This window comes from Lichenostomus cassidix, chromosome 1, assembly GCF_008360975.1.
Source record: "Lichenostomus cassidix isolate B80296 chromosome 1, HeHo_3.0, whole genome shotgun sequence".
NCBI classification, from domain to species: Eukaryota; Metazoa; Chordata; class Aves; order Passeriformes; family Meliphagidae; genus Lichenostomus; species Lichenostomus cassidix.
The window spans coordinates 19,430,347-19,455,396 of NC_139479.1; the positions used below are offsets into that span (position 1 = coordinate 19,430,347).

Sequence of the window (25,050 nt, forward strand, 5' to 3'; positions counted from 1 at the left end):
TATTTAGATACTGAGATAATCTTATCTTCCTTCCATTGCTTATTATTTAGCCTGTGACTGTTCATTGTATTTACATTTCTCTGAGGCTTTTAGAAAAAACACAAGCGCAATTTATCAGTAACAAACATTATGAAGAGCGGACAGCTGGGAAGTAAAACAGATGTTGAGACAAAATGCTTGAAATAATCCTCATCATGAAGATTTTGATTTTGGACTTCACAGCTCCACCAAAACAATGTTTTGGTAAAACCCTTGTAAGCAAACATCCATTACCCCATTTCCAGAACATTCTCCATAAGGAGCCCAGCAACTGCTGCTGTCACAAGGAACAGCAGCAAAGCAACAATGCTTGGTAATGTGTGTCAGACTAGAACTTCCTCAGGGCCAACAGGGGCTTGTCTTACAGAACTTCCTTGGAATGAACAGTTGCAGCTTGGTATGCACTTAAGAAAAGCCTTTCTTTAACTCCATTATCACATAGGAACACAGACCTAAAATTCTTGACTGTTCTCACCTGGGACACGTAGCATGCAGGCTTTTTAGATGCCATTTTGCTAGAGATTTTATGTTACTGAAAGTATGATCATTTTTCTATATCTTCCACCACTCTGGACATCTTCAACTTCAAAGTCACAAATCCGTTTGCTTTAATTAAAATCTCTCATGTGTTACGACAGGCAGTCATCAACAGCAAATAAAAGTATTTCAATAAAATATGAAATGCATTGGGAATCTGGTTGTTCTCTAGTAGCACTCTTGTAGGTTAACAAATGACACCTAGAGAGGAGGAGATACACAGAATTCCTCATTCTGCTTCACCCCAGAAGAGGTGTCAGAAATCACCACAGATATTCTTGGTATCTCACCCATGGCAGCAGCCAGCACAAGGTAATCAGAAGCAGCAGGCAACAGGTAATGACAGTTTGTGAGTACATTCCTTGTTAACTTGACCAGGAAGCAGTCTGTTGCACAGAGGAGAATTAAGAGGAAGGGAGAACACAGACTCCACTAACGCTGCCATGTTTGGCAACAGTGGAATGCACATCCTAGTCACAAGGCCATCTCCCCCTGCAAAACTTAGGAGACTGCCTCCAAGACAGATATCCAATCACCTAAAAGTGAAGCCATTGTGAGAATTTTTAACATAGGAGGGGAAAAAAATTGCATTTTAACAGCCTTGTGCTCAGGAAAAGCTTATTTGCTGTGACTAAAACAAAACTTGGCCTAAGATACACAACAGCCCACTGGCCCACATGGTTACAACCAAGCAAAAGGTGTTTAATGTAGCCCATCTTGAGGAAATACTTGCTCTGCTTGTAGGTCTGCTTGTAGCCTGAGTGAGAATTACCTTCTGCTACTGAATTGCACCCAATTAATTTCAATGCAAATTTTCCTCTGGAATGTATTAACCTACTTCAAATGGAACAACTTCATTCATAGAAACATTATCATAACAGCAGGTAGCAAGAATGAAATCCCAGACTTCAGTTTCTAATTCACATGTGTTACCCATCTTTCAGTTGTGGATCATTATAATTACTTAAGTTGCAGACTGGAACTGTGGTAAGTAAATCTGATGACCAATTCACCACTGCTGAAAATTGACAATATATAATCTGGTTTAAAGATGTAACTATTGATTTTCATAACTTTCTGTGGGCATGATCTGCTCAAGTATATAGAAAAAACAATTTATGCTCTAAAAAAACCTGCACAACTGAGAAGCCCTTAATTGGAAAAAGCCTTTGAACTTCCACACTAAATGAGTGGACACCACTAAACCAGGAGGTGCTTTCTACTGCATATCGTAAGGCCTTGCTAGAGCTACTGGATTGCCAACAGGTTACTTCAGCTGCAAAAACTGAGACAATTAAGTACACCAAAATTAATCACTAGAACTTGATTAGGAAAGAACATCATGAAACACTGACTCCTTTTGAATCTGAGGGCTCAAATACCCCATTAGAGAAAATATAGAGCTCAATTTCAGTTTAAAGAAAGGCGATTTAAAAAAAAATTCAAATAGTATATAAAAACTAGACTCTTATTCCTGTGGAGCTGCCATCCTGGATTATACCTAGTGCTCATGAGAACAGGCACAAACAGGTGAGTCCATGTACAAAGAGAGGGAGAAGAAGGGTGAAAAGAAGTTTAGAAAAATCTTATAATGCCCAAGTATTTTTCTTTCTCTAACTCCCTTTTCCCAGATTTTATAAAGACCTTCATAGACAATCACAGACAATTAATTTCCAGGATTAAGCTATGGTTCTGTGATCACCTCTACTACAAATCTGTGCACACTTGCCAGTGTTTCAGTTATCTGAGAACTCCCATTAAATTGAAGTTTCTGTGAAAGTCTGTTAGAATTGGAGATTTCACAAGTGATCTGTTCTTGCAAAAAATCTTGTACACCACTGACGTTAGAAATTTCTGTATTAAGTTTCCATTCTAAACATGGGATGAAGCTGAAGCAGTGGAATTGCCCAAGCAGGAAAGTCTAAACTGCTCCCATTATGTACTCCGTAAGTGGCAAGAGACCCACTGACTTCATCGACCTCATAACACATTTTACCTTTCTGCCATCTCATATTCACACTCTTAAAATACTAAATAGACATGAACATATTTCTGGTACTCACACTGGGAAGTTGAGAATGATCGATTTCTCAACATGTTAAATAAGCTGTGCAAAGACAGTGAACTACTTCAGACCACAAGATAACTGGCCTGGCCTTGAAAAGCTCAGAGCACTGTTGATGGGACCACAAGATAGCCAACACTGCAAAGCAAGGCAAAGCAGTAGCTTTTGACATTAAAACTGCACACAAAAACTAACTCTACATTGAAATATACAGTTTATTTTCTCAAAGTCAAGCAATACCATTTGTCAGTAGGTACATGTTAAGTGTCAGGCAGGAAAACTGTACATTTTCACTCTGGGCTGCAGGATCCAAACAGTTGGAGAAGCATTGTGGAAATCTTTCACTATACAAAGAGATCTAGAAATGAGAACAACAAAGGATGAAGAAACAGCCATCCCCAGGATGCCAAAGGCAAAACATTAGCACCAGATTTTTTTCAAAAAGCAACAGTACAGCTATTTACAGATTTACATATAACATTGGGAGGCCACATCTTCACGTTTCCAGGGTGAGTGATTTTCAACAGTTTTGAAAAAGGAAAGGAGATAATAGTGTCTACGCAACTGTTCTGTGAAAAGGATAATAGATATAGCTTTCACAATATTGCTACCTTTTATCAGAGATCTAAATCAAAGTACTGTATACAAACACATTGTAATTATATTATTATTCACATTTCACATACACATTTCAGAGTAACCACAATATGTAAAATTTTTAAAATGCCACAGATAAAACAATGCACACTTTTCTCCAAGCTAAAAGACAAGCATAATTTATGTTTAGTTTTGGGTTTGTTATGGTTAAGGGATACGTTTAAGGACAAAGGGACCACTTGTCCTAGGAACATAGCAGCAAATAACTGTGAGATGCCAGAAGACTACATTTCTGAACTAGGAGGGAGAAACAAAGATCAGCTGTAGGTCTTGTAATTTGACCCCAACTGATACACATCAACATCATTGCATTAAAGATTTGGTCCAGGTATACAAAGTAGTGCACGATAAGGGTGTGTGTGGGGGCAACAGTCCTTTTAATGTTTGCATCTATCTGTAAAGGAACTGGTTCCAGAGGATTTTTGCTCTCCAGTTCCCCAATTCACAAGGAATTCACTGATCAGTGCCTCTCCAGTTCTCTTCCTGCAAAAGAGAGGATGCAGGTAAGGAGGACAGAAAAACTCTTGTGAATGCTGCCGTACTGCAGGAGTAGAGGGAAGAATTCTTTGCTCTCTTTTCAACAACTGACTATTTGTATTTTCAACCTGCTTAGGTACAGATGGGCATTCACATCAGCCTCGACAATGGCTTCTGGCTGGGCAGCCTATTTGTCTGAGGAGAGATAAATGTTTTCCTTCCTACAATGGAAATGGCATACGCACAAAGTCTCCAAGACTTTCTTTGCCTGCAAAGCTTTATCTTAATATAGAAGCTGACATTTAGACACTACAGAATTTCACTGTAGGTATCTAAGCAAGTCAGCATAACCCATTACTGCACTGAAACATGAGTTAGCACCTCTTTTTAGAGCTACTGGAAATTATCTAAGTCAATGGCAGTAGTAGGATAACACAAGAAAAGATCTGATACTGTGAACTAACATCCTCTCCTTTATCACTGTTCAATGGAAAAAACAAGCAAACAGCCCCACTTATGTTCACAGTTACAAACCAGAGTTGCTCCAAGTAATGCACACTATTTACATGGCAGAAGTGTTCATATTGCATTTGGTAGTCTGAGAAAGAGGAATGAACAGCATTATGTAGGTCAACTTCAGTATAACTTAACTGTCTATATAAAACCATCACAATGTTGAGCAATCAGAAGAAAAACAGAAGCAGTGTCCTTAACCTACATTTATTTCCATGAAGTGTGGGTTTGGGACAAGAAGAATAAAAACATGCATAAAAGAAATACAAGAAAGCGGATGAGCCTTCTAAATAATTTAGATTAAAAATGTTTTGAATAAAATCAGCACAGTACTTCCAGCCTGTTTCTTAAATCAAGTACAACTTGGTAAAGAAAATCACTTGCATTGCATTAAGAGGGTGTACAAATATGTCTTGCAAAATAATTTAAAAAAGATCTTCAGCAAGGTAGGCATTAGGTGATTTGCAAGCTGGTTAAGAAGCATTTAACTGAGACTGATTTTGAAGTTGTGTTCTGCAAGGGGAAAGTGCCATCCTATATACAATATTACAAAAAAAGTGTCTGATGCCACAGGATCAGAGTGACACTACATTTCAGCAATCTGAATATATTAGCTATAAGATGCACGCTTCCCCTATTTAATGTGTCTTTAAAAAAACATAAAAACCCACTAAATTTAGAGCTCCTAAATGTGTGTGCATTCATGAGTTGCTGTATGGTTTCCCAGCAGACTGTGCAGCATCTGAACATAAAGGAAGTATACAACCTATTCTAAAAACCAATTTTTGCATGCACAACTGCCACAGACTTTGAACATACTGAGCAGAAAGGTTGAGTCTGTCCTTTTCTGTGGAGCCTTCTGCAAGTTAAGCAATGAGGAACAGCTGCAGAGTCCAGCAATAAAAATGTGTTCTAAAAAATTAAATACATCATTAAAAAAAAAAAAAAAGAGCATTATTGCTGTTATGAGAGCTATTTTTCTCTTGTGCACTTGCTTCTCTATCAGACACTCAGACAAGCCAAGATACTCATTCGTATACTTGGAAACTCCCCTATCCCTTCTTTCTTTCCCATTTTTCCCATCGTTGGTCAGACTCAGTGCCCTTATTTGAGCCGCTCAGGTTGGAGGCTGTCAGTCAGACACTTCAGCTGCTCCTCCCCCAGCTTGATCTTGTCCTCAAGCTCTCGCTGCTCAATGATGAGGGCTGACTTCATCTTCACAAAGTGCTCATAGTCTGCTAAGTTCTCCTCGCTCAAGTAGTTCGCCAAAATGTCGAAGACAATGCGCTCTCGACGATCCAGGTTCTCCTTCAGTTCCTTTGCATCCTCATGTTGCTGGGTCAGCAGCTTTTGCTTATCTACCAGTGTCCGCTTAGGAGAAAAGAAAAACAGTTAAAAATTCATTGGGTTCATTAGGTTGGGACAAGAGCTTCACTGTTTAAATCTCAAGTCTGTTTTATCTACAAAGACTTCCTTGAATATTTAGAAAGGTGGAAAAAGAATGCTCCTTAAAATTTAGTCTAATAAAATGCATTGACAAACTAGTAAAAAACTTAATCAATTAAAGATGCACCATTACTTTCTGTTGGTCTCAAAAGCATTACTTCAAAGACTCCTTTACTATTCAATAGTGCTAAATAGCTGTATATAATACAGTTGCCTTTGAAAAACAGTTTTTCAATTTAAGACTTCACTCAGCAACGTCTTACATCTTCCATACACAGCACTGGCACAGCTGTGGTTACAGAGCCCAGAAACAGACCAATTAATCGAGCAATTTGTTCTTACACAGCTCCTGACACTGTGTATTTAGCAATTCTGCTGCATCCACAACCATTCCCTGTGAGATCTGAAGTCCCCTGGTCTTCAGACATGAGCAAGAGTGAAAGTTGAGGCACGACAACAGAAGGGAAGCAAAAAAAACCATTATTCTCCAAAAAGGGCTGTAAACTTTCTGCTTTGTGCCTTCACAGGAGACAAAATAGGAAAAAGGGAGGTTGAATGGAGGAACACACAAAGGCAGAGGACAGCAGAGAACAGCAGCTATATCCCATTCACAGAGATGTGTGAGCAAGGAGGGTGAGGTTCCTCTCCCCCAGCATCACCTGTCTACACAGCTGACAGTCCCACCTGAACCACCCAGCTGCATTCCTGTGGCAGTACATGGAGAGAAACAGGAGCACCAGCAACCCGACCTATTTCAGTTGTCTGCCTACAAGTGATTGCCTTTTTCCAGCCAGAGTATGGCTGGCTTACTCTGACATCAAGAATTCTGTACAGATGTCTGAACTTAATTAAAAAGTGCCCTAAGAGGTACCAAACCATAACTTCTAGCTTTGCTTCAGAGATGAATTTTCTTTGAGAAGCTGCCTTGAAATAAACCTGTCTGTTCTAATAAACGTGTCCATCTTTTTAATTTGCACCTTCTGTTAAATCACACATGCTATTTAATAAGCCTGAAGGATTTACAGAGAAGTGTTTTTGTAGAGTATAAAACAGTCTTTTCAAGATGGAAGTACGAGACAAAGTAGGCTACAGACCAGTGAGCTTTAATAAACCTACCTGTCAGAGGTGCATGTGCTAGTGCTGACTCTTTCTAACGACAGCCCAAAGCTCAAGAGTGAAACGTTTTCAGATTTGTGCCCTCAATGTACTTAAATTACACAGCTTAGATTAACTCAGGATTCAAGACAGCTATGGAAGACAACTCACAAAAATCACAAACTATTAGAAAAAACACTTAAATCTTCCTTTGAGCTTATGCCAGGGGGAAAAAATATCCCACTGCAAGCTGCAAGCAGAATTATCTGCTGCAAAGAGATGCAACTCCTGAACTCACCAGGGGCAATTAGAAGACAGCCCCAAACTCAGGAGTGTGGCTACACTGCTCCCAGGGCAGCCTTGCAGGTGTGTGTATGCTGAGCAGCAGCAGAACTAGCCAGACTGGTGAATGCAAGAGCACATGTACCAATCAGCTGGCAGCTCAGCTGTAGAGTTACCTGCACAGCCTTGCAATCAAACAGCTCTGGTTTTCAAACCACTTGCCATCATTGCCAATGGACACAAGAACAATCAAATATTTAGCTCTTCATAACAATTCCTGAGGTTTAAGTTGTATGGCTTCTTCTACCAAGACTTCAGGATGAATAACCTGGTAAGTTTAAGAAAAGCAAACACTACTTATGTTATGAACTTTGCAGGACACCTTAGTACCTCTGCCCTTATTTAGGGAAAACCAAAAGAAAGTGAGATGCAGAAAGGAAGGAAGCAAATGAGATACCTCTTGAATTTATTTCTACCTCTGTCAAAGATGATTGACACCATTCCTGATTGGAATGGTATAGTGAAACACACTGTAACAGGCTCAAGTCACCCTTTTTGAGGAGTTTCTTTGAGCAATAGGTAAATAGCACACCCAGGCTAACAGGGTTTCACCTGACCATCCCCAACCAGCTAAAGCCAAGCAGAGTGAAGAAGGATTTTTGGCAGTTAGCACTGCTCTGGAGCCCCAGCCAACACAGGCCATTTGAAGCTCCTCTGATGGAACAATATTTTGCTCTTCCTATTGAGAGTCTTTCTCAAGAATTATTTGCCATTCTGAACCACAGCCACACAAAGATGAACTCACTCATGTACCTGACTTCCCAGTGTCCAAATCCTAAACTACTCTCCTTGGTACTTGTCCAAGTCTTGCAGGTCTTGTGGGTTTAGGCACCTGATCACATCCGTGCACTGCTGGTTTAGGGCTTTGGCATTCCTGGGGCAAGCAATGAGATGACACTGGCCTTGCTGTGCAAGAGGAAGGGGGCTGACAGCTCTTCAGATGAAGCCTCTTTCAGAAGCTGGACTTGAAATACCTGATACTGTTGGCTGTGGCAAAAAAAGACCTATAGCAGAGCATCTGATAGCCAGAATATTAACTCAGCAGTCCTTATTTGACTGCTTTTATTTAGGAAGTCTGGTAAGCTGTTGCTGGTTCCCAGAAAGTGGAAAGCTGTCAGAGCAATGTTTATTAGACAACATCAGCTTGGGGGGAAAAAAAAAAATTAAAAAAATCAGTGATCACTGGGAGTTAGCTCCCCAACAATGGAAGTAAAATCCCTTGTTTTGTTTATATGGTACATTAGTGGTTCACCACATATTATCATCTGACCTACTAAATACTAAAGGACAACCAAAAAAGCCACAAGCACCAGTCTAAATTCAATGCTTCTACATATATTTCATAGAATCACAGAATGGTTTGGGTTGGAAGGCACCTTAAAGATCATATAGTTTCAACAGCCCTCTCACCAGACCAGGTTGCTCAAAGCCCCATCCAACCAGGTCTTGAACATTTCCAAGGAAGGGGGCAGATCTACAACCTCTCTGGGCAACCTGTTCCACCACCCTCAGAGAAGAATTTCTTCCTAACATCTTATCTAAACGTGTCCTCCTTCACCTGAAGGCCATTCCCTCTTGTCCTATCACTACATGCCCTTGTAAAAACTCCCTCTGCAGCCCTCTTATAAGCCCCCTTTAGGTACTGGCAGGCTGCTCCAAGACCTGCCTGGTATTCTCTTCTCCAGGCTGAGCAGCCCCAACTCTCCACTTGTCTTCACAGGAGAGGTGCTCCAGGCCTCTGATCAACTGAGTGGCTTTCCTCTGGAAGTGCTCCAATAAGTTTGTATCTTTCTTGTGTTTTGTGCCCCAGAGCTGGATGCAGCACTGCCCATGGGGTCTCACAAGAGCACAGGGGCAGAATCCCCTCCCTTGCCCTGCTGCTTTTGATGCAGCCCAGGACATGTTTGGCTCTTTGGGCTGTAAGAGCACATTGCTGAATCATGTTGAGCTTCTCATGCAGAATCACCCCCAAGTTTTTCTCTCCAGGGCTTGTCTCAATCCTGATGGATCTCTCCTGATGTTACTATGGCAAGACTGGTGTCAGTGTATGTGAAGATGAATGGGGATTAAAATATATTAGGGATTTGGATTTCTGTCAGGATAAATTTGACATCAGAGCACACAGACAATTTCTGACTATCCTTAGTACACCACCTCCTCACCGTCTTCCTTTTCCACACCCAGCCAGTAAGCTACTTTTATCACAGCTCTCAAGCTGTGTTTCCTATGTGCACACATCATCTGGTAGCTCCTTCCCCATTAGGCAACTGCAAACACACTTTGAAAAAAATCTAACAAGGGATTAAATTTCTCTAAGTGTCAGAAGCTTTGATCTGCCCTTTAATAAGCTGTCAAATACTTTCCCTCCCCCCTCAGTCAGAGAGATCTGAACAGCCATTAATCAAGTATGTTAGGGGCAAACAGCGAAAGCACAGCTTCAGATTAGTCCCAGCACTTACTGGTTCTTAGGGGTGGAACAATGCAACATGCTGAAGCAACAACATGAAGCCAAGCCCGTGGAAAAAATTCTGTTACAACACTTAGGTGAACTGTTGACATTTCAGTCCATAGCTACAAGCCAAAAATCCTACTTCATATTCATTTAACCGTAGAAGTTTAACTCACTTGAAACACACTCCCCCTCCACACTCTCTGTTTATTTTAGCCTAAGTTTCACACATATCTATATCTCTCCTTTGGGGCATATCTGTATTGTGAAGTATCTCCTTCCCAGGTAAGGTCTGATGGGATTTGAAGTTAAACGAATTGCTGCAAGCAGAGGTGGAATCCAACAGATAGGAGTACCCTGAATGCTCCCACTCCTGAAATTTTCACTTCTGCTGGCAGTCCTCCACATCACTACCAGGCTATTCTGATTAGGCAAAACATGTTTTCTATTGAAAAATTCTTTTTGCAACGCCTCCCCCTCTCTTTTCCCTCCTCCCCCTTTTTTTAAGGCTTGTCCTTCTGTTGTTTCTTGCTCTTGCTCCTCACTAGGCATTGTGGAAGGAAGCTGTAGTAGATGAAAAGCATTTTCTTTTTAACAACCTTATAGATTTGTATCAAGATCCTTGTTGAGCATAAAGAAGTCTGCAAGCTTTCTGCATTGCAGCACAAACACTCCTTTTCCCCTCTTGAATTGTTAGAATAGTTTTGTTTGCCTCCATTTTATGCTCTTATCAGTAGATTCCCTCTTTCTTTAAACTTTTGCCAAGAAGTCTGTTTTCCAGTATGTTGTACCCCAAAACCACTTTTTCTCAGCAAGCCACATGCAGTTTCAGTATTCCAAGAAAAGAAGGCAAAGAGAAGTTGTAAGCAATCTAAAAAAATGGCCTTATGAGATTTATCCACTCACTAGCCCTCATGTTGAGGGCTGCAATTTAGATAAACAAAACCAAGCCAAACTCCCCACATGAGCTTCTCTAAATGCAGGGATATTATCATTGGCCTTTCTCACCCGTTCTTCTGGAGAGGTGTTGTCATCCAGGTTATTGAGGGCATTTTCCACCCGGGCCAGACGACCAGACAGGGACAGCAGGAGGTTGACCACTTTGTCAAGGTCGCCAATAAACATCTTGAATTTGTCAAACTCATTTGGTTTGCAGACTTCTTTCACAATGGCCTCTACCTCCTCCCCCAGTATATTGTTTGCTTGGATGTCTTCCAGGAGTGTCTCCCGTGCTTCTCTCAGCACCTGCAGCTTCCTACTAATGCTGTCAATAAGTTCTTGCTGTGGAAAATAAAGGAGATAAGAATTTATTAGCACTACTGCATTTTTCCCTACTTCTGAAAAGTAGCTAGCATGTCAGCTAGCAATTTAATACATTTTGAACTTCCATGAGGCCTTGACAATGACTGCATTACAAATAAATAAATGTCTGTGTTTGAGGTCTATACGTCTGCATTCAAAGGTTCAGGACGTAGCTGTACGATGCTCAGCTTGAGATGTGTGTTAAAGCAAATTACCTTTGTGGGAACAGATGAAGGATTTTCACCCCACCAACAAGCATTCCTGCTACTTCTTTGAGCAGCTTCAAAGCTTGCTATGAACAGCAGAAAGTACAACCCATGCCTGTGCCTCTAAATACCAGGTCTGTAACACACTGCTGAAGAGCTGCACTTAGGAAGATACACAGTACCAGAAAAACAATCCTGTATTTTCCAACATGATGCAGTTAAAACTAGGGCACCGTCAAGCTTTCTTTTCCTTTCTGCATAATATTAGCATTCCTCTAATAGCAGTCCTTCCATTCTCAGAAATTCTTAGCATTAACAGTGCCTTACAATATTTCTGTAGGGTAGCCATAATCCCTATGGCACAGAGCAGGGAATAAAACCTACTGTATTGTACAAAGCAGCTCTGTACAAAGTGGCTCTGTTCTGCCAAAGGACCAAACAAGCATCTCTGGCTGTCACTGTCCCAGGCCAGGCAAATACACAATCTCATCTCAAGTCTGGGGGGCTTCTGTACTGTAGTCCCCACTGCCTGAGGTGCACATGCACTGCCTTAAAAAACATGTCAGGTGCAGAACCAGCAGAACCAGAACAAGAGCCCAGATCTCCTTTGATGACCTGTGGTCCCTCTGTGCTACTTCCCTGCATTTGGACAAGAGGTCTTGTTTCTCACACACCCATTAGCTTTCAGCGGTGCACAAGGGCTGGAGGTCAGTTCAGCTAGTTGTGTACTCTGAGATGAATAACCTGAAAATGCCTCACTCATTTAAATATAGATGCCTATTTGGTATTCAGCTGATTTCAGGTAAGAAAAATTTCCAAAGCATTCTCTAAATATACACCTCAGTGCAAATTCTGAATGAAAATTACATTCTTTAAAATAGTCATTATTTCACAGTACCCCTAGCTTTTTTTTTTTTAAATTACTCATGACATTCTTTAGGAACTCTGCTTTCTAAATGCAAATCTGATTACAAGCCTTCATGATTACTGAGAAACATACTGATAGCAGCTGCTGCTCACAGAGGCCACTCAACAGTCATTGCCAATTTATTTTGGGAACAAAAACCAACACAAAACAAAGCCTGCCATCTTAACAGAAAGAAACTACACCCTGAAAATTTAACAGCTTTTTTGAAAGTAGAAATTCAACCCCTGGATTATCCATACTGGTTTTCTCCTTTTTGATTTAATGTACTCAGTCCAGGTTAATCTGGATCTGGGTTATCTGTTAGCCTGGGTGCCCAAAAGATTAAGGTAGTAAGCAGTTCTACAGATGCCTGCTTTACTGACTGATTAATCTGCAGGATTTGATTTTTTCCCCCTCCTCTCAATGCAAATGCAGTTTGATTTGGATTATGTAGGTCACAGTGCTACGGTCTCATTTCCCTCAGATGACATGCACTGTGCTGCTGTTTCACCATTCGAAACACAGCAGGATACTCTGGTGCTCTATGTTATTATCTCAAATTTTTTCACTTCTGCTGCTGCTGTTGCAACTTCCTTAAATTAAAAAAAAAAAAACCAAAAAAACCACATGGCTGCCCAGCATTTACTGATCTGGTCTGCCAGTCCAGATCAGCTCTCTCTTTAAAAAAGAGAAAGAAGCCATTTTCCCAGTAACATCCTGTTTAATAACACCCCAAGCAGCTGAAGCTTAACTCTAAAGCAACAATTTTTCAGCTGAGAAGGCCATAAATACTCTCTAAGATTGTCATATCTATTAAGAATTGGATTATGATCACTGATTGCTTCCTACCCAGACGAAGCAGCTTCTGCATGCAGCAACTGCGAACTCACTACATGCTTTTGCTAACCAGCAGAAAACCTGGATTATGTTCAGTATCTACTGAGCCAGAAGAGCTGCAGTCTACGTCTTGAGACTGGCAGATGAATAATTTATAGCTGTGAATTCTGTACCAGTACACAAGAAAACAATAAAGTCATTCTTGCTGATCTGACTAGCAACACAAAGTGGCTCAGCAGAGCACTGCTCAGGTGGCTCACTGCTTGGCATGCTTTCACGTAAAAAATACTCTGCTCTCAGCTCACCACCCCATTCCTAATGAATTCAAGCCTCAAACCAGAAAAAAATTGGTAGACTTCAATTATTTTTACGCTCTTCAGGAATTGCTGAAATTTTCCTTAGGACAAAGGGGAAACTTCCTACACAGCCACACATGGATTTTCCTTACAACAAAAAACACTCTTATACATCTTCAACATCTGATCAGTATTTTATAATTGTGCTAAACCTACATTGAACTCAGTTCATAAGACACACACATTCCACTCCTGCTAGCTGGTAATACAGGGATTGACCCAAAAATCAAAATAAAAATAATTAACAACTCTACATGAAATTCCTATACTTACTGCAAAAAGAAAAAAAAAAAAAAGCACCACCACACATTTCTGGTTTGCAGAGCAGAGAATGACAAATATAGCAATCATTCCACAGTGGATTGCAATTAAGATATCTCGTAACAGAACTACCAGTTTCCAGGAATTAAGAAACAGGTTCTGGGCATATGGCCCCACTAAAATTACTAAAGCCCTAAAGCGTGCCATTAAAATATTCAGGTCCTTAACAAGCCCTTGTTAAACTGTTGCCAAATAGGAGAAGCTGGGCCAAGCTGTATCTTCTGTCCATTTAACAAAGATACCTTGACCCACTTAGGATGAGCTTTGTATGTTTTCTGACAAGATCCATGATGAAAGCCCATTGAACTGAGTGCTCCAGCCTACTCCGTGTGGAAGAGCAGGGACAGAAGCAAGCAGCAGGGTGTGTGTGCTGTAACATGTACACTTAGAGGAGAAGATGCGAGGGGCTCTGCTAAAAGCTCTTCATGAAAAGCTTCCTATCTCATGTGCTCAGTGGTATATATGGAAGCTGGGGGGATGGATGGAGAAGTATGAAAAGGGTGAACATGATTTCCCTGTTAAGAAACCAACAGAAGTAAACAGCACTCTTGCTAATAAAAGTTTTAGCATTTAGTTTGTTGGGCAAACAAGAAAGGTTTAATTTTACCTCCCTCCTACTCCCTAATTAATGAAAATGAAACTAATTCTAGCAAAAATCATGAACATGACAGTCACGTGTGGCACCAGATAAAACCAAATTATTTAAAATGTAGAGAAATCGCTAATTTGTCTAAGTAGTACAGCTGCGGGATTCAGCAGCTGTCTAGCAAGAGGGTGAGGAAGGTCTCCTGCTGCAGGCACACCACACCCCTGGCAGAGCACAGCACATTGAACTGTGCAATGCAGAGGCAGCAGAGGGAGGCTGAAACAAAACAGAGGTAACAGAAAACACAACAGCCCCCTCAAATGCACTGCTGTTCAAATGCCAGCCACTCCTACACTTAACCAGAGACAGGAATCTCTCATTCTTAGCGACTAAATATATTCCTAATAATTAAAAGTAATTTCTTTGGGACTGGATTATCAAGTATACCCTGGCAGCTGATTTTTAAGCAGAGAGCTGAATTGGACAGAAAAGGTTTGCACACCACTGCATTACTGGCTTAGGTAAACAGAGTTAAACTACATCACTTCACTTGATCAAACAGAACATTTCCTCCAGCTTATCTGTATTGGGAACAATGATTTTGAAATATTTTATGCCAAATCACTAATGAGATCAATACAATGATTTTACTGTAGGACAACACTTTCTCAAGCCACACAAATGTCAGATCATCATTGTAGTATCTAGGGAATTATAGTAACCTTTGATCAGAAAGAAAACTTCAAATATGGGGATGAATAAGAAGACTGCTTCCCTCCATTGTGATGAGTAACTTTCACTGAATCCACCAGGCTAAATAGATATCTCCCACAATCGTTATTTGGGAGGCAGGAGAAATAGTTTGCTGCTCATGAAGACAAAGAGGGAGGAAAATAAAAAAGGAAGGTGTGTGTATGTTCCCCTTCTCTCAAGACCAACCCAAATTCTGGACCTAAATTTCAAAAATTTGGAACAACTAAAACCGCCACCAGCTACAGTGAGATACAGAAGCATTGCTGTTTCTTTGTACATAGTGAGAAATATAAAAAGACCCCAAATGGAAAATGGTAGTTTAAAATAACCTCCCCAAAACTTCTCCCCTTCAGACTTTCCAAAATGTGCAACAAGTTGCAAGAAGCACCTACTATCAAGTTTTTAAATTCACAGCTGTACACTTAAATCATCACCAAAAACAAACAAAAATGTCCCAGAACCAAAAGATGCTGATTTTTTCCTACTGACCCTGTACATCTAGAAGGCCTTTTATTGAGGGGTGTTTAGTCAAACAAATTCATAGTAATGTAATGAACAGAACTCAGAGCCTCCCATTACACTTTTAGAGAAGTCTTTTACCTTCTTCTCTGACAAGTCATGATCCAGTTCATCTTCAGAATCATCCTCACTCTGCTGCTGTTGCTGCTGCTCCTGCATGTCCTTCATTTTAATCAGCAGCTCTGCCTTTGGCGCAGACGTGCTGTAGTAAGTAGAATTGGTTGTCAGGGAGATGGCAGATGGTGCACTCTGCTCCTCTTTCCTGGGAAAAAGTCAAAACTTTCATTAACTGCCTTGACACCCTAATCAATGAAAAGAAAGGAGAATCTTTTAGAGCCATCATTTCACCAAGCAAGCAGGGGGCTCAAGAGAAAACCATTGCCTATGTAAACAGGATAAACAAACACTGTCTGTGAAAAAAAATTGTATGAATTCAGTACATACTCAGCAAAAGTCTGTCTTCGTAAATTTTCATCACATAAAAAAGGCAAAAATATTGTTCCATCTTTATCCAGTTACTAGACTGGATAATCTTGCTAAAATGTGCACTCACTATGAAATGAAAAAAGTTAATTATTTCTTAAGTTGTCAAACACTGGCTTTCCACCATGGCTTGGAAATTTTTCATATTGTACAACACTGTTCTGTTTCTGCCATTAATGGTATCGTTAGTAGTATATGCTTGACGACTATCCTATCATAAAAGTCTTAGAAAAGACCCTGAATAGTAGGAAGACTCTGACCTTCAAACCTCTTAGAATACTGACATACTCTGGATAGAAGCTTACAAGGACATACTGGCTTACAGAAAGTAATACTCACTTCTCCTCTGAAATTTTTGGAGAGGGAACTTTCGGCAGGAGCTTCCTGCGCTGCTGAGCCTCTTCTAGGAGATGTTCATCTTTAGGGAATATACCAACCATCAGATCCATTGTTGTTTTTATTTTCACATTAGGATCAAGTATGTCTGCTAGAGATTTATCTCTTCCCACAATCTCTCTGGCGAGTTCTTCTGACTTCCAGTCTTCAAAGGTCTTTTCTTTGGCTTTTACATAGCTGGATGCTTGTGTGGCAGCATTGTTGTCCTTCAAGTTGCTCCCAGGTTCTTCAGCTGGTTGAGGGTCAACTGGTTTGGTTCTGACTTCTGGCTCTGGCTCTACACCTTGCCTGGTGTAAGCACAGAATCGTGAATAGGACTGCTCAGAAGTGCTGAGTGTTTTAATCTGGTCCTTTTCCAAACCACTGGGTAAAGCAGGAGGCTCCATAGTACTGACAAGGCTCTGCCGACTCTCCTTCTCCGCGCTGCTCTCAGAATGAACTATCTTGATGGGAACCATTTTCACTGTAGTATTGTTGTCTATAACCCTTTCAATTCTGGAAAAGTAACAAAATTCATCCTTAGAAATGGAAGAACCTTAATTTTCAATTCATATCTACAAATCAGAGGAGAAGCCCAAATACACAAAAAGACAGGTAAGACAGCAAGGCAATGGAATAGTCCTATCACTGCACTGTATCTCAAACCCTAAATCTACACATTTTCTTCTCTGCCCACAAACTTTAAATAGTATTATTAGTTCATTTGTAAGGTATCCTAGCATCAGCCTTGTATAATACTCATGATACAGGACTTCTGTTTGTTTCCATGAACATGAGGGTCCAATCTCAGCAGCCAGGCCCCACATTTCAGACAGGGCTGCTGAACTGCCTTTTACTCCTCTGTTGCCACAGGTATAGAGGAGAATGTGCCCCCGGCTCAACCTCACTGCCTCACACAGATCCAACAGTGGCCTCAGCTTTTGGCCTGACAGGCAGCTGAGTTGCCTGGGGAGTTTGTGATGCCCTCACATCAATTCTCAGCCCTTCCAAGGAAAGAGACAACAGACCAGATGGGAGCATCCCACAGGCTAGGTTTTTGCTGAGCTACAAAAATAATAAATAATCACACATGGGAAACCTGGAAATCATTCAAAACTTAATTACACGGATTAAAAAAAAAAATTTATAAAATTTCACATATGACACAGAAGCTTAACAAACGGATCTCACCACATCGTCCTAGCTATCTATCCACTTAAAGAAGAGAAACCAGTCATCAAAGAGGGTAACATACAATTCTGGATACTCTTTCTAAGAGAAGCTTGTAGCAGAAATTCTGTATTGCACAGCACAAAAGGCCACCTTAGCCATTCAGTAACGAAAGCTATGTAAAGAGGAGGCTTACATTTTTAAATCGGACAATAACATGTTAAATAACATTACAGAAAAATCTGTACTGTATGTAAGCCATAAAAAAACCTGAAGTCTAGTTTAGTGGTTCTGAGTTTGCAAAAAGTTTAAAATTATTGTCATATTGTGGGTTTGGAAGCTCTACAGCAAGGAAAGGAACATTGCCTACTAGCTAAAATATCTGGTTTCATCTGGCTGGGTAGCTTGCTGCCTTTCAGATAAGTGACCAAGACATACTACAGCTCTTTTCCTCTAAGTGTGGGTGTGTCACTTTTCCTAAAATAAGCTTATACTTTTCTACTGTTGGTAACAGCAGAATCTGTTTGACATTTTTCAGAAGGTGGATATCTTGTATTTCAAAGGTATATTTGCCACTGAATGAACGTGCAGCCCCCCAGTAGGTATTTACTTTCCACAAGTGCTTTGTGGACATGCTTTGACATACTGATCCAACTCTTGGGGCAGGTGTTCCAGCCCATGCTGAACCTCCCCACTCTCATTTGATCAGACTGTTTTCATTCAAGGGGACTTTATCATTTTAAAGGGCTCACTCCTGAGCCTGCTGCATAGACCCAGCTCCCCACCTGGAGATGTGGACTCTCCACCTGACTGCAGGAGAGCTGGGCAGTGCCCAGCCACCACCTCCAACTCTTTCTTTTGCTTGTTTTAGTTAAAGCCCACACATTTTAAACTCCACCAGAATGTGAAGAGGAACATACTTTGCAATTTGGGGGCAATGTAAGATGAACCTATAAACGTGTGTGGGGCAACTGGAAAAGAAGTGAGCTGACTGCAATTCTTCACCTAAAATGTCTGGCATCTGTTCTGAGACTGAATACATTCCTCTCAGCCTAGTCAAAAATTTTCCAGAAACTTAAGGCATCATCAAATCAACTGACTCTAGTAAAAGCAAAGACAGTTCAACACCAGGTGCTTCAAAAATTCTGTTTCTGCAATCGCTACCCTCCTGATTTCTGAAGGTCTCCATTTGTGGAAAGGCAGCATGAAATTTTGACTTGCAGGAGCTCTGCTTGTGGACATTCCAAAGCTTCAACCCAACAACAAACAGTCCCTCCTTGACTTGAGTGTAGGTTTAGTGGAAATCTATTGATGCACTCTTTTCAGCTTTGTTGTTGATAAACAGTTGCCTTTGGCAATAGCTGGGCTGTGCACACTATCAGTATTTGCCCCAAACACACTGCTCTATCCAAATCACTGTGGGAATCCCTGCACACACACACTCACTTTGGCCTGCTGATGAACAAGACACCTTTCTTAAAAGAGGACAAAAGCTCCATGCTGACATCATCAAACATTAGCTGCCCCCATCATGCAAAGTGACATGTCCAAAAGCTCATATGCAAGGAGCTAATAGAAATAATAAGCCAAATCTGATTAACTATACATTAAGACAAATCTATTTAACATATTTTATTCATATGAAATAAATACGATATAGAAAGTTCAGAGGTATGGCCACCACTCTTGTCCTTTTTTGCCAAACCTGTTTTAGTAAGTAATTTAATTATTAGCTGGGACAATACATTGTGCACAAACAAGAGCTGCCTGGGCCAAAGAATTCTAAATGTTAGCAAAAGATTTGCAGGGTTAGTATTTTATCATTCAGATATGGGCATATAATTAGGCACACTCCAGTGCTCATTTCAACATTAAAGCTTAGCAAAAAGGAAGGACAAATACATTTGGCTTTCTATGCATCCTTCATATCTATTCATAAAGTAATACTTGAAGGAAGTCAAAGCAAAACACTAAGGAAGTAATTACTGTCATCTACCTGAGCACATGGATTCTAGGGTTCATATGACATATTGCACTTTTCATTGTAAATTACATTATTACTTCATGTTAAAAACACTGCAGAATGAAACCTCATTTTTTCCTCCAGTCATATAAGGAAAACATCAAGGCCTATTTAGGAAAAAAAAGTGATTCATGTTTTCATGTCATAAGGTACAATGGAAAACAGCCTGATTTTGTTCAACCATTTACATTAGAGAAAAGCCATGCCAACTTTTGCTCAGAGAAGCAACCTCTGCATGAATTCAGCTTAGAGGTTTTGTTTTCATTCTTTAACCATGAATTATAGTGCTGAAGGATTTATGAAAACCAAGATTCCTGAGCTTCCTGGAAGAGTTTGCTATCTTGTGGGAGAATAATTTTATGATGTTAGCAGCATATGACAGACGCAGCAATCATTTAATTTCAGTAAGTTGTCTAATTCTGAGTTTATCTACCCTGGGAAAGGACTGACAATCTCCTACTGAGTGCTTAGTCCCTAGTCCTTGACAACATAAAGTGTTGAGAACCCCTCCACAGACAACCTGAAGTGCCACATTTCACTGTAAAAGCAACATAAAACCAGTCATGATTTGGCAGTGTATATTACTCTGTGTGCTTCCAAAAATTATGTTCTCACAAAGAATCCAGCTTCCCTTCCCACATCTGCTTTGTCCCTTACAGTGATTCATATTTATATACAGACTCAGGGGAAATGATGACAGGGAATCTTCAGATTTTGTCTGGACTTACTTACAGTGGAAAAACCTTTAGAACCCTTCCCTTTCATTTTCAACTAACTACCAGCTGTAACACCTGAGCAGCACAAGTCAACTAAAAGAAACCAGACCAGCGGAAGGACATTTAATGGTACCAAAATGAATTTCACACAAATCTGTGGTTCTCTAAGGTGTGCTGCAATGGCTCAATACTTAATGAACTCGAAGCATGTGTAAAGAAAATGAACAGACAATGATTAATAAGGTCTAACTGGACAAAAAGCATTAATAAAAGAGTAAAGGAGTTATGTCTAGTACCTGGTTGGGTTCTCATCCTGTAGGGACACAGGAGGTTTATCAGTGAGCTTCTGTGGTGCAAACTGGGGAGAAGGAGACCTTGATGACTCCATGCCAGGTTTTTGCAGATACCGATACTTGGAAGACTCAGACTTAAGGTGTGTTTTTTCTTCTAAGTGCTGACAAACATTCTCTGTGGATGACACTTGCTGGAGCTGCTGTGGATTAGCACTCTTCAGTTTTCCATTGAAAGCTGCAGGACTCTGACAGAGAGAGGACTGACTGGCAAAGGCTTCGGCAGAGCTGGGGGATGAGGACGGAAAGGGCTGGCTGGCTGCTATCAGCAGAGATTCAGAAGAGGTGCCAAGCAATGGTGCAGAAGTATCTGGTCGCCTGTATTTATCTCTTTTAGGTGGTGGAGGCCTCTGAGGAGCAGGTCCACGCTTCTTGTTCAGTAGCACTGGCTCTATCCTGTGGTTTTCCTCTCCTTTGCCCCAGGACTGACAGGAGTGGTTCTCATTCAAGGTCTGTGGCTCAGAGTAGGGCAGGTGAGGCAGGCTACAATCCTTGCTCTTCTCATTCACGTTTTCCTGAGAGTATCGGTAGTCACTAGGCAATGTCCCAGACCTGCCCCGACTCTCGTGAGGGAGAACTGTAGGCTCTTGCACATGAAAAGGTCTGACAGATGACTTCCACTTGTGGCCTAAATTCTGCTCCAGCTGATCACTCTTCTCTCGTGGGTGTTCCCTCAGAGCCCCTGTGTCAGCTTGCCTAGAGAAAAGAACATGCTGTTAGTGTGCTGCTGATTTATTTCCTTCAGTGCAAGGACACTGCACCAACCCAGGAAGCTTGAACACCAAGACCACATCCAACATTTAACACCAACTCCTCCAGTCTATGGTAACTGTACGGCACAAAAACATCCTCTCATGTATGGGCACACATGGTGTACCTAATGTAACGTGATGAGTCAAAACATAATGTCAGGCTAAATTAGGGTATGGTGCGACACAACCTCCACGTAACCCGAGGCGCTGCAGTGCGCACGGCTTAGTTAAATGCACAGCCAAATGTCCAAATGTTGGTAGAAAACAAAACTGTCTCCAGAAGAGGAATTCTAATAGTAAAATTTAATTCTCTTCTAGCTCCAGAGTCAGTAATGAAGTGTGCAAAACAAGTTTCTTGTCTACATTTTTAAATATGAACCGAATACCAAGAATTTTAATTATGAATCTGGAGGCTGAATTTTTGTGTATCTGATGAAAAATGAAACGAGTGCAAACAAAATGTTTGCTCAAGCCACAAACTGGGAAAGGGAAAATTAGTATCTCCTGAATTAAGGCAGAAGAGGAAATTTAGAAAGGATAGCATTGTCCAGTCAGATTTATTTTAAGATTGAACTTCTTTTGCCCTGTCAGCACAAATGACAAACAATGGCCAAAAAGACCGTATCTTAGACAGAAATATTTTTGGGTTTATTCCAGTTTTACACTCTCTGTTTCTCTAGTCAGGAAACAGCCTTTCACAGCTCCATGCTTGTCCTTTGCCACAAGACCCATACTACATTTGTGCTCACCAGATAAAGACAAACTGGGGAAGAAGCAGAAGGCAGGAGTAAAGTACCTCTGGAGCCCCAAGAGGAGACAGGTTTGCTATCTATATAAAGGAGGCCGAAGAGACATTACAAACTTAGAAAAGAAGCTGCAACAAAGAAGTAAAAGGCTTCAGAGAGCTACTAATGAAACTTATGCTACTGACAGTGCTGGTCTCTGTATTTTTAACTAGTAATCCTGTAGTCGTGCACTGTCCAAGCTTTCTTTTGAGGTGACTGTGAAAGAGGTATACTTTCCAGCCTGTTCACAACTTAAATTTTCAATGTAAACAAATTATTAACATCACTGTACCAGTTTTGAGAATGTCTATAGGCAGTTAAGAATAATGTGTAAGAAAACCAAATTTGAGATAAAAGCACATAAAATGACTAATAGCTGAAAGTCTATTACAAATTCAAGAAGAAAGAATTCAAATAATTACATACTAGCGTTACTATTTTAATTAAACTAAAACAAATATTTAAAATTGAGTATTGTGGAAAGACAACTGATTAAATGATTCCTGAGAAGTCACATACACAGTCTTTCTCTGTGTCATGTGAAGTGTTAAACATTAAAATTCAACTTTAACTAGTAAATTTTCAATTTAGCATGAATGAGGAGATTAGCATTGTTAACATTCAGGTCTCTTCATATTGCTCTTACCTAAGGGTAGTTGGTTCAGACAACTTCAAGTTGTCGGACAAATTCAGAGCAAATTCTGATTTACAAAACAGTATTTACTGACTCCTCTTTTAACAGTAGATGAAGGACAGTTTTGTGAAATAAAAAGTTATACAAAAGGCCAGAAAGACCAACGCTATTCAGATTTGGTTACGTGTGTGTTAGCATATCAAGAGTCACCTTATTTTCCCTAGTGAGTTCAATGTGAGCAGAGCCAGGCCTGTAAATAGATCTGCTAATTTTAACAGAAATATTTACCAAATGAAGACTGCAGTCCTTACATATGAAATACTGTGTTTAAATCAGAATTTTTCATTGTCTAGCTATCCCACAAAGAGCACAATTTTCTCCTAGTCAACCTGTGCAAAAGCTCTTCAGGCCTCCCAATTCACATTCACATCCATAAGCCATAACATAAACCAGTTTAACAGATGCTCTGAGGTGCACAGAAAAACCAAGGGTATGGCACAAAATGTTGCAATGACATCAGTTACATGCATTACCTCGACCAATTTGCAAAGTATACCGTGAACTTTGCATGCACATTGGGACTGGGGATGCTGGTGGAAGCAAACAGGACAGAGAACACCACTGATCTGACACATGTGCACATCCAAAACATGTAACTAATATACTGATACATATATATAATAATAATAATATATTACTCCAGCTCAGAAGCAATGAATGCTTCAGTAGTTCTGTCACTTTCTAAAACTGAGCAAAAGGACAAAGAATTACAGCACAGTGAAATTTAGAGATGCCATATTTGCAAACATGGAGAGAAAATTCAGAGATTACACACGGGCCTTCATACAGCTCCCACAAAATTAATCAAAAATTTTGCAGTGCCACACAAAATGGGTCTATGGAAAGGTGGTGGCTACATTCAACACTGAGGCTAAATTGCATTCAGTGTGAGTGGGTCTTCATGCAAAACATGCTCATCACATTATTTTGGAGAGATTTAGGCTTACTGTTCAGAAAGGAGGAAAAGAGAACAAGCTTCAAGCCCCAGGAGAACAGAGTGGCAAGAACCTGCAAAGGTGTTACATTATTATAAATACTGAGAAGTCCACTAAGCTGCTTTTTATCTGTCAGTGCATCATGAAAAAATATGCCCAGAATACCGCTGGTTTGGAAATGAGGCCCATAGGATTATACAAAGATAACATACCACTGAAAGGAACTCATCATTTATAACCAACCATCACAAAGTGAGAGACTCAGAAGTTTTAAATCATCTGAAAACATGACAATTTACTTAATTACTATTTTCATTCTAGATAACAAACCAGCCAACATCAAAACCATTAAACTCTTAGCTATCTTCAAACCCAAAGTTCCCTCTCCCCTATAATACAATGCCACAATTATCAAAGTTGCAAGAGCCTTTCTGACACAACAGAACCGAGAAAGCTCACACCTCATTCCCCACCCCTGGCAAGGCACATTACAGCTTTTACTGTCAGACAACTTACACCAGTCACTGAACCTGAACTGCAAAGGAGGTGTAATTAAGAGTCTTATGCTGCTGCTACAAGGTAGTATTCAGTAAGGGTGAGTCTAGTACAGGAGTCTAACATGAGCCTTTTCTACTGCACTTGGTGTTTCACTATAGGAGCTTTCATATCTAAATGGCAGAAGGAGAAAAACCAATGTATGCTTCTGACTGAAAAGAAGGAATTGCTTCATTACACAAACCAGTCCTTCACATTTTTGAGAAGCTCTCATTTAGCAGAGGGCTCAGCATTCCCAGAGGAGTTCTGTGTGGAGAGATAAGAGACTGAGCACTCATCAGTGAGTGCTGTGGCTTGCACTTTCACAGTGGCCATAGCCACACCACCATCACTTACTGCTGTGGGGGTGGGAATGTGGATCTCCATACTGGATTAAGTATTTTCTACCTAAATGAACAAGTACATCTCCCTGTTTCCTTTTGGCTCTGCAAGCTTGGGGCACACACACTCGAGACTGAAATGTAAAGGCCACGTAAAGACTAAGCTGGGCAAAAAAACCTCCCAAGTCTCATCCCCAGCCTGGACACCCCCAGTCCCCTGAGCAATAATACAACAGGCTATTCTAACAAACCAGAGAGAGGTAACAGTAATGTAAGCTCCTACATGAAAGTTAAACCATATACACACATACACACACACTAATAGGAGCCTGCCAGTGGAGTCAGAGAGCAACTACAAAAATGAATCATTATGTACAGATGCCTATCAGAAAAATAACATTTCTGGTTGCCATAAAAAACAACTCCAAACCTCTTTCTTCATTTGCCCCATACTCAAGATTTGGCTAAATAGAGAGGTAGAATGA

The 25,050-nt window shown here is 40.5% G+C and overlaps 1 protein-coding gene across 3 annotated transcripts in view; it reads right to left on the minus strand.

Annotated features, from left to right (window-relative positions):
* Window positions 1-2,838: 2,838 nt before the first annotated feature.
* Window positions 2,839-25,050, minus strand: part of SHROOM2 (shroom family member 2) — a 118,992-nt gene continuing 96,780 nt past the window's right edge. For all 3 annotated transcript variants that reach the window (XM_085052385.1, XM_085052380.1, XM_085052391.1), the window contains 5 exons: window positions 20,471-21,220; window positions 16,230-16,781; window positions 15,489-15,669; window positions 10,629-10,901; window positions 2,839-5,659 (listed from right to left, as the gene is read on the minus strand). In XM_085052385.1, the coding sequence (XP_084908511.1) occupies window positions 5,393-5,659; window positions 10,629-10,901; window positions 15,489-15,669; window positions 16,230-16,781; window positions 20,471-21,220 (2,023 nt within the window). In that variant the 3' untranslated portion in view covers window positions 2,839-5,392. The remainder of the gene's footprint in view (window positions 5,660-10,628; window positions 10,902-15,488; window positions 15,670-16,229; window positions 16,782-20,470; window positions 21,221-25,050) is intronic.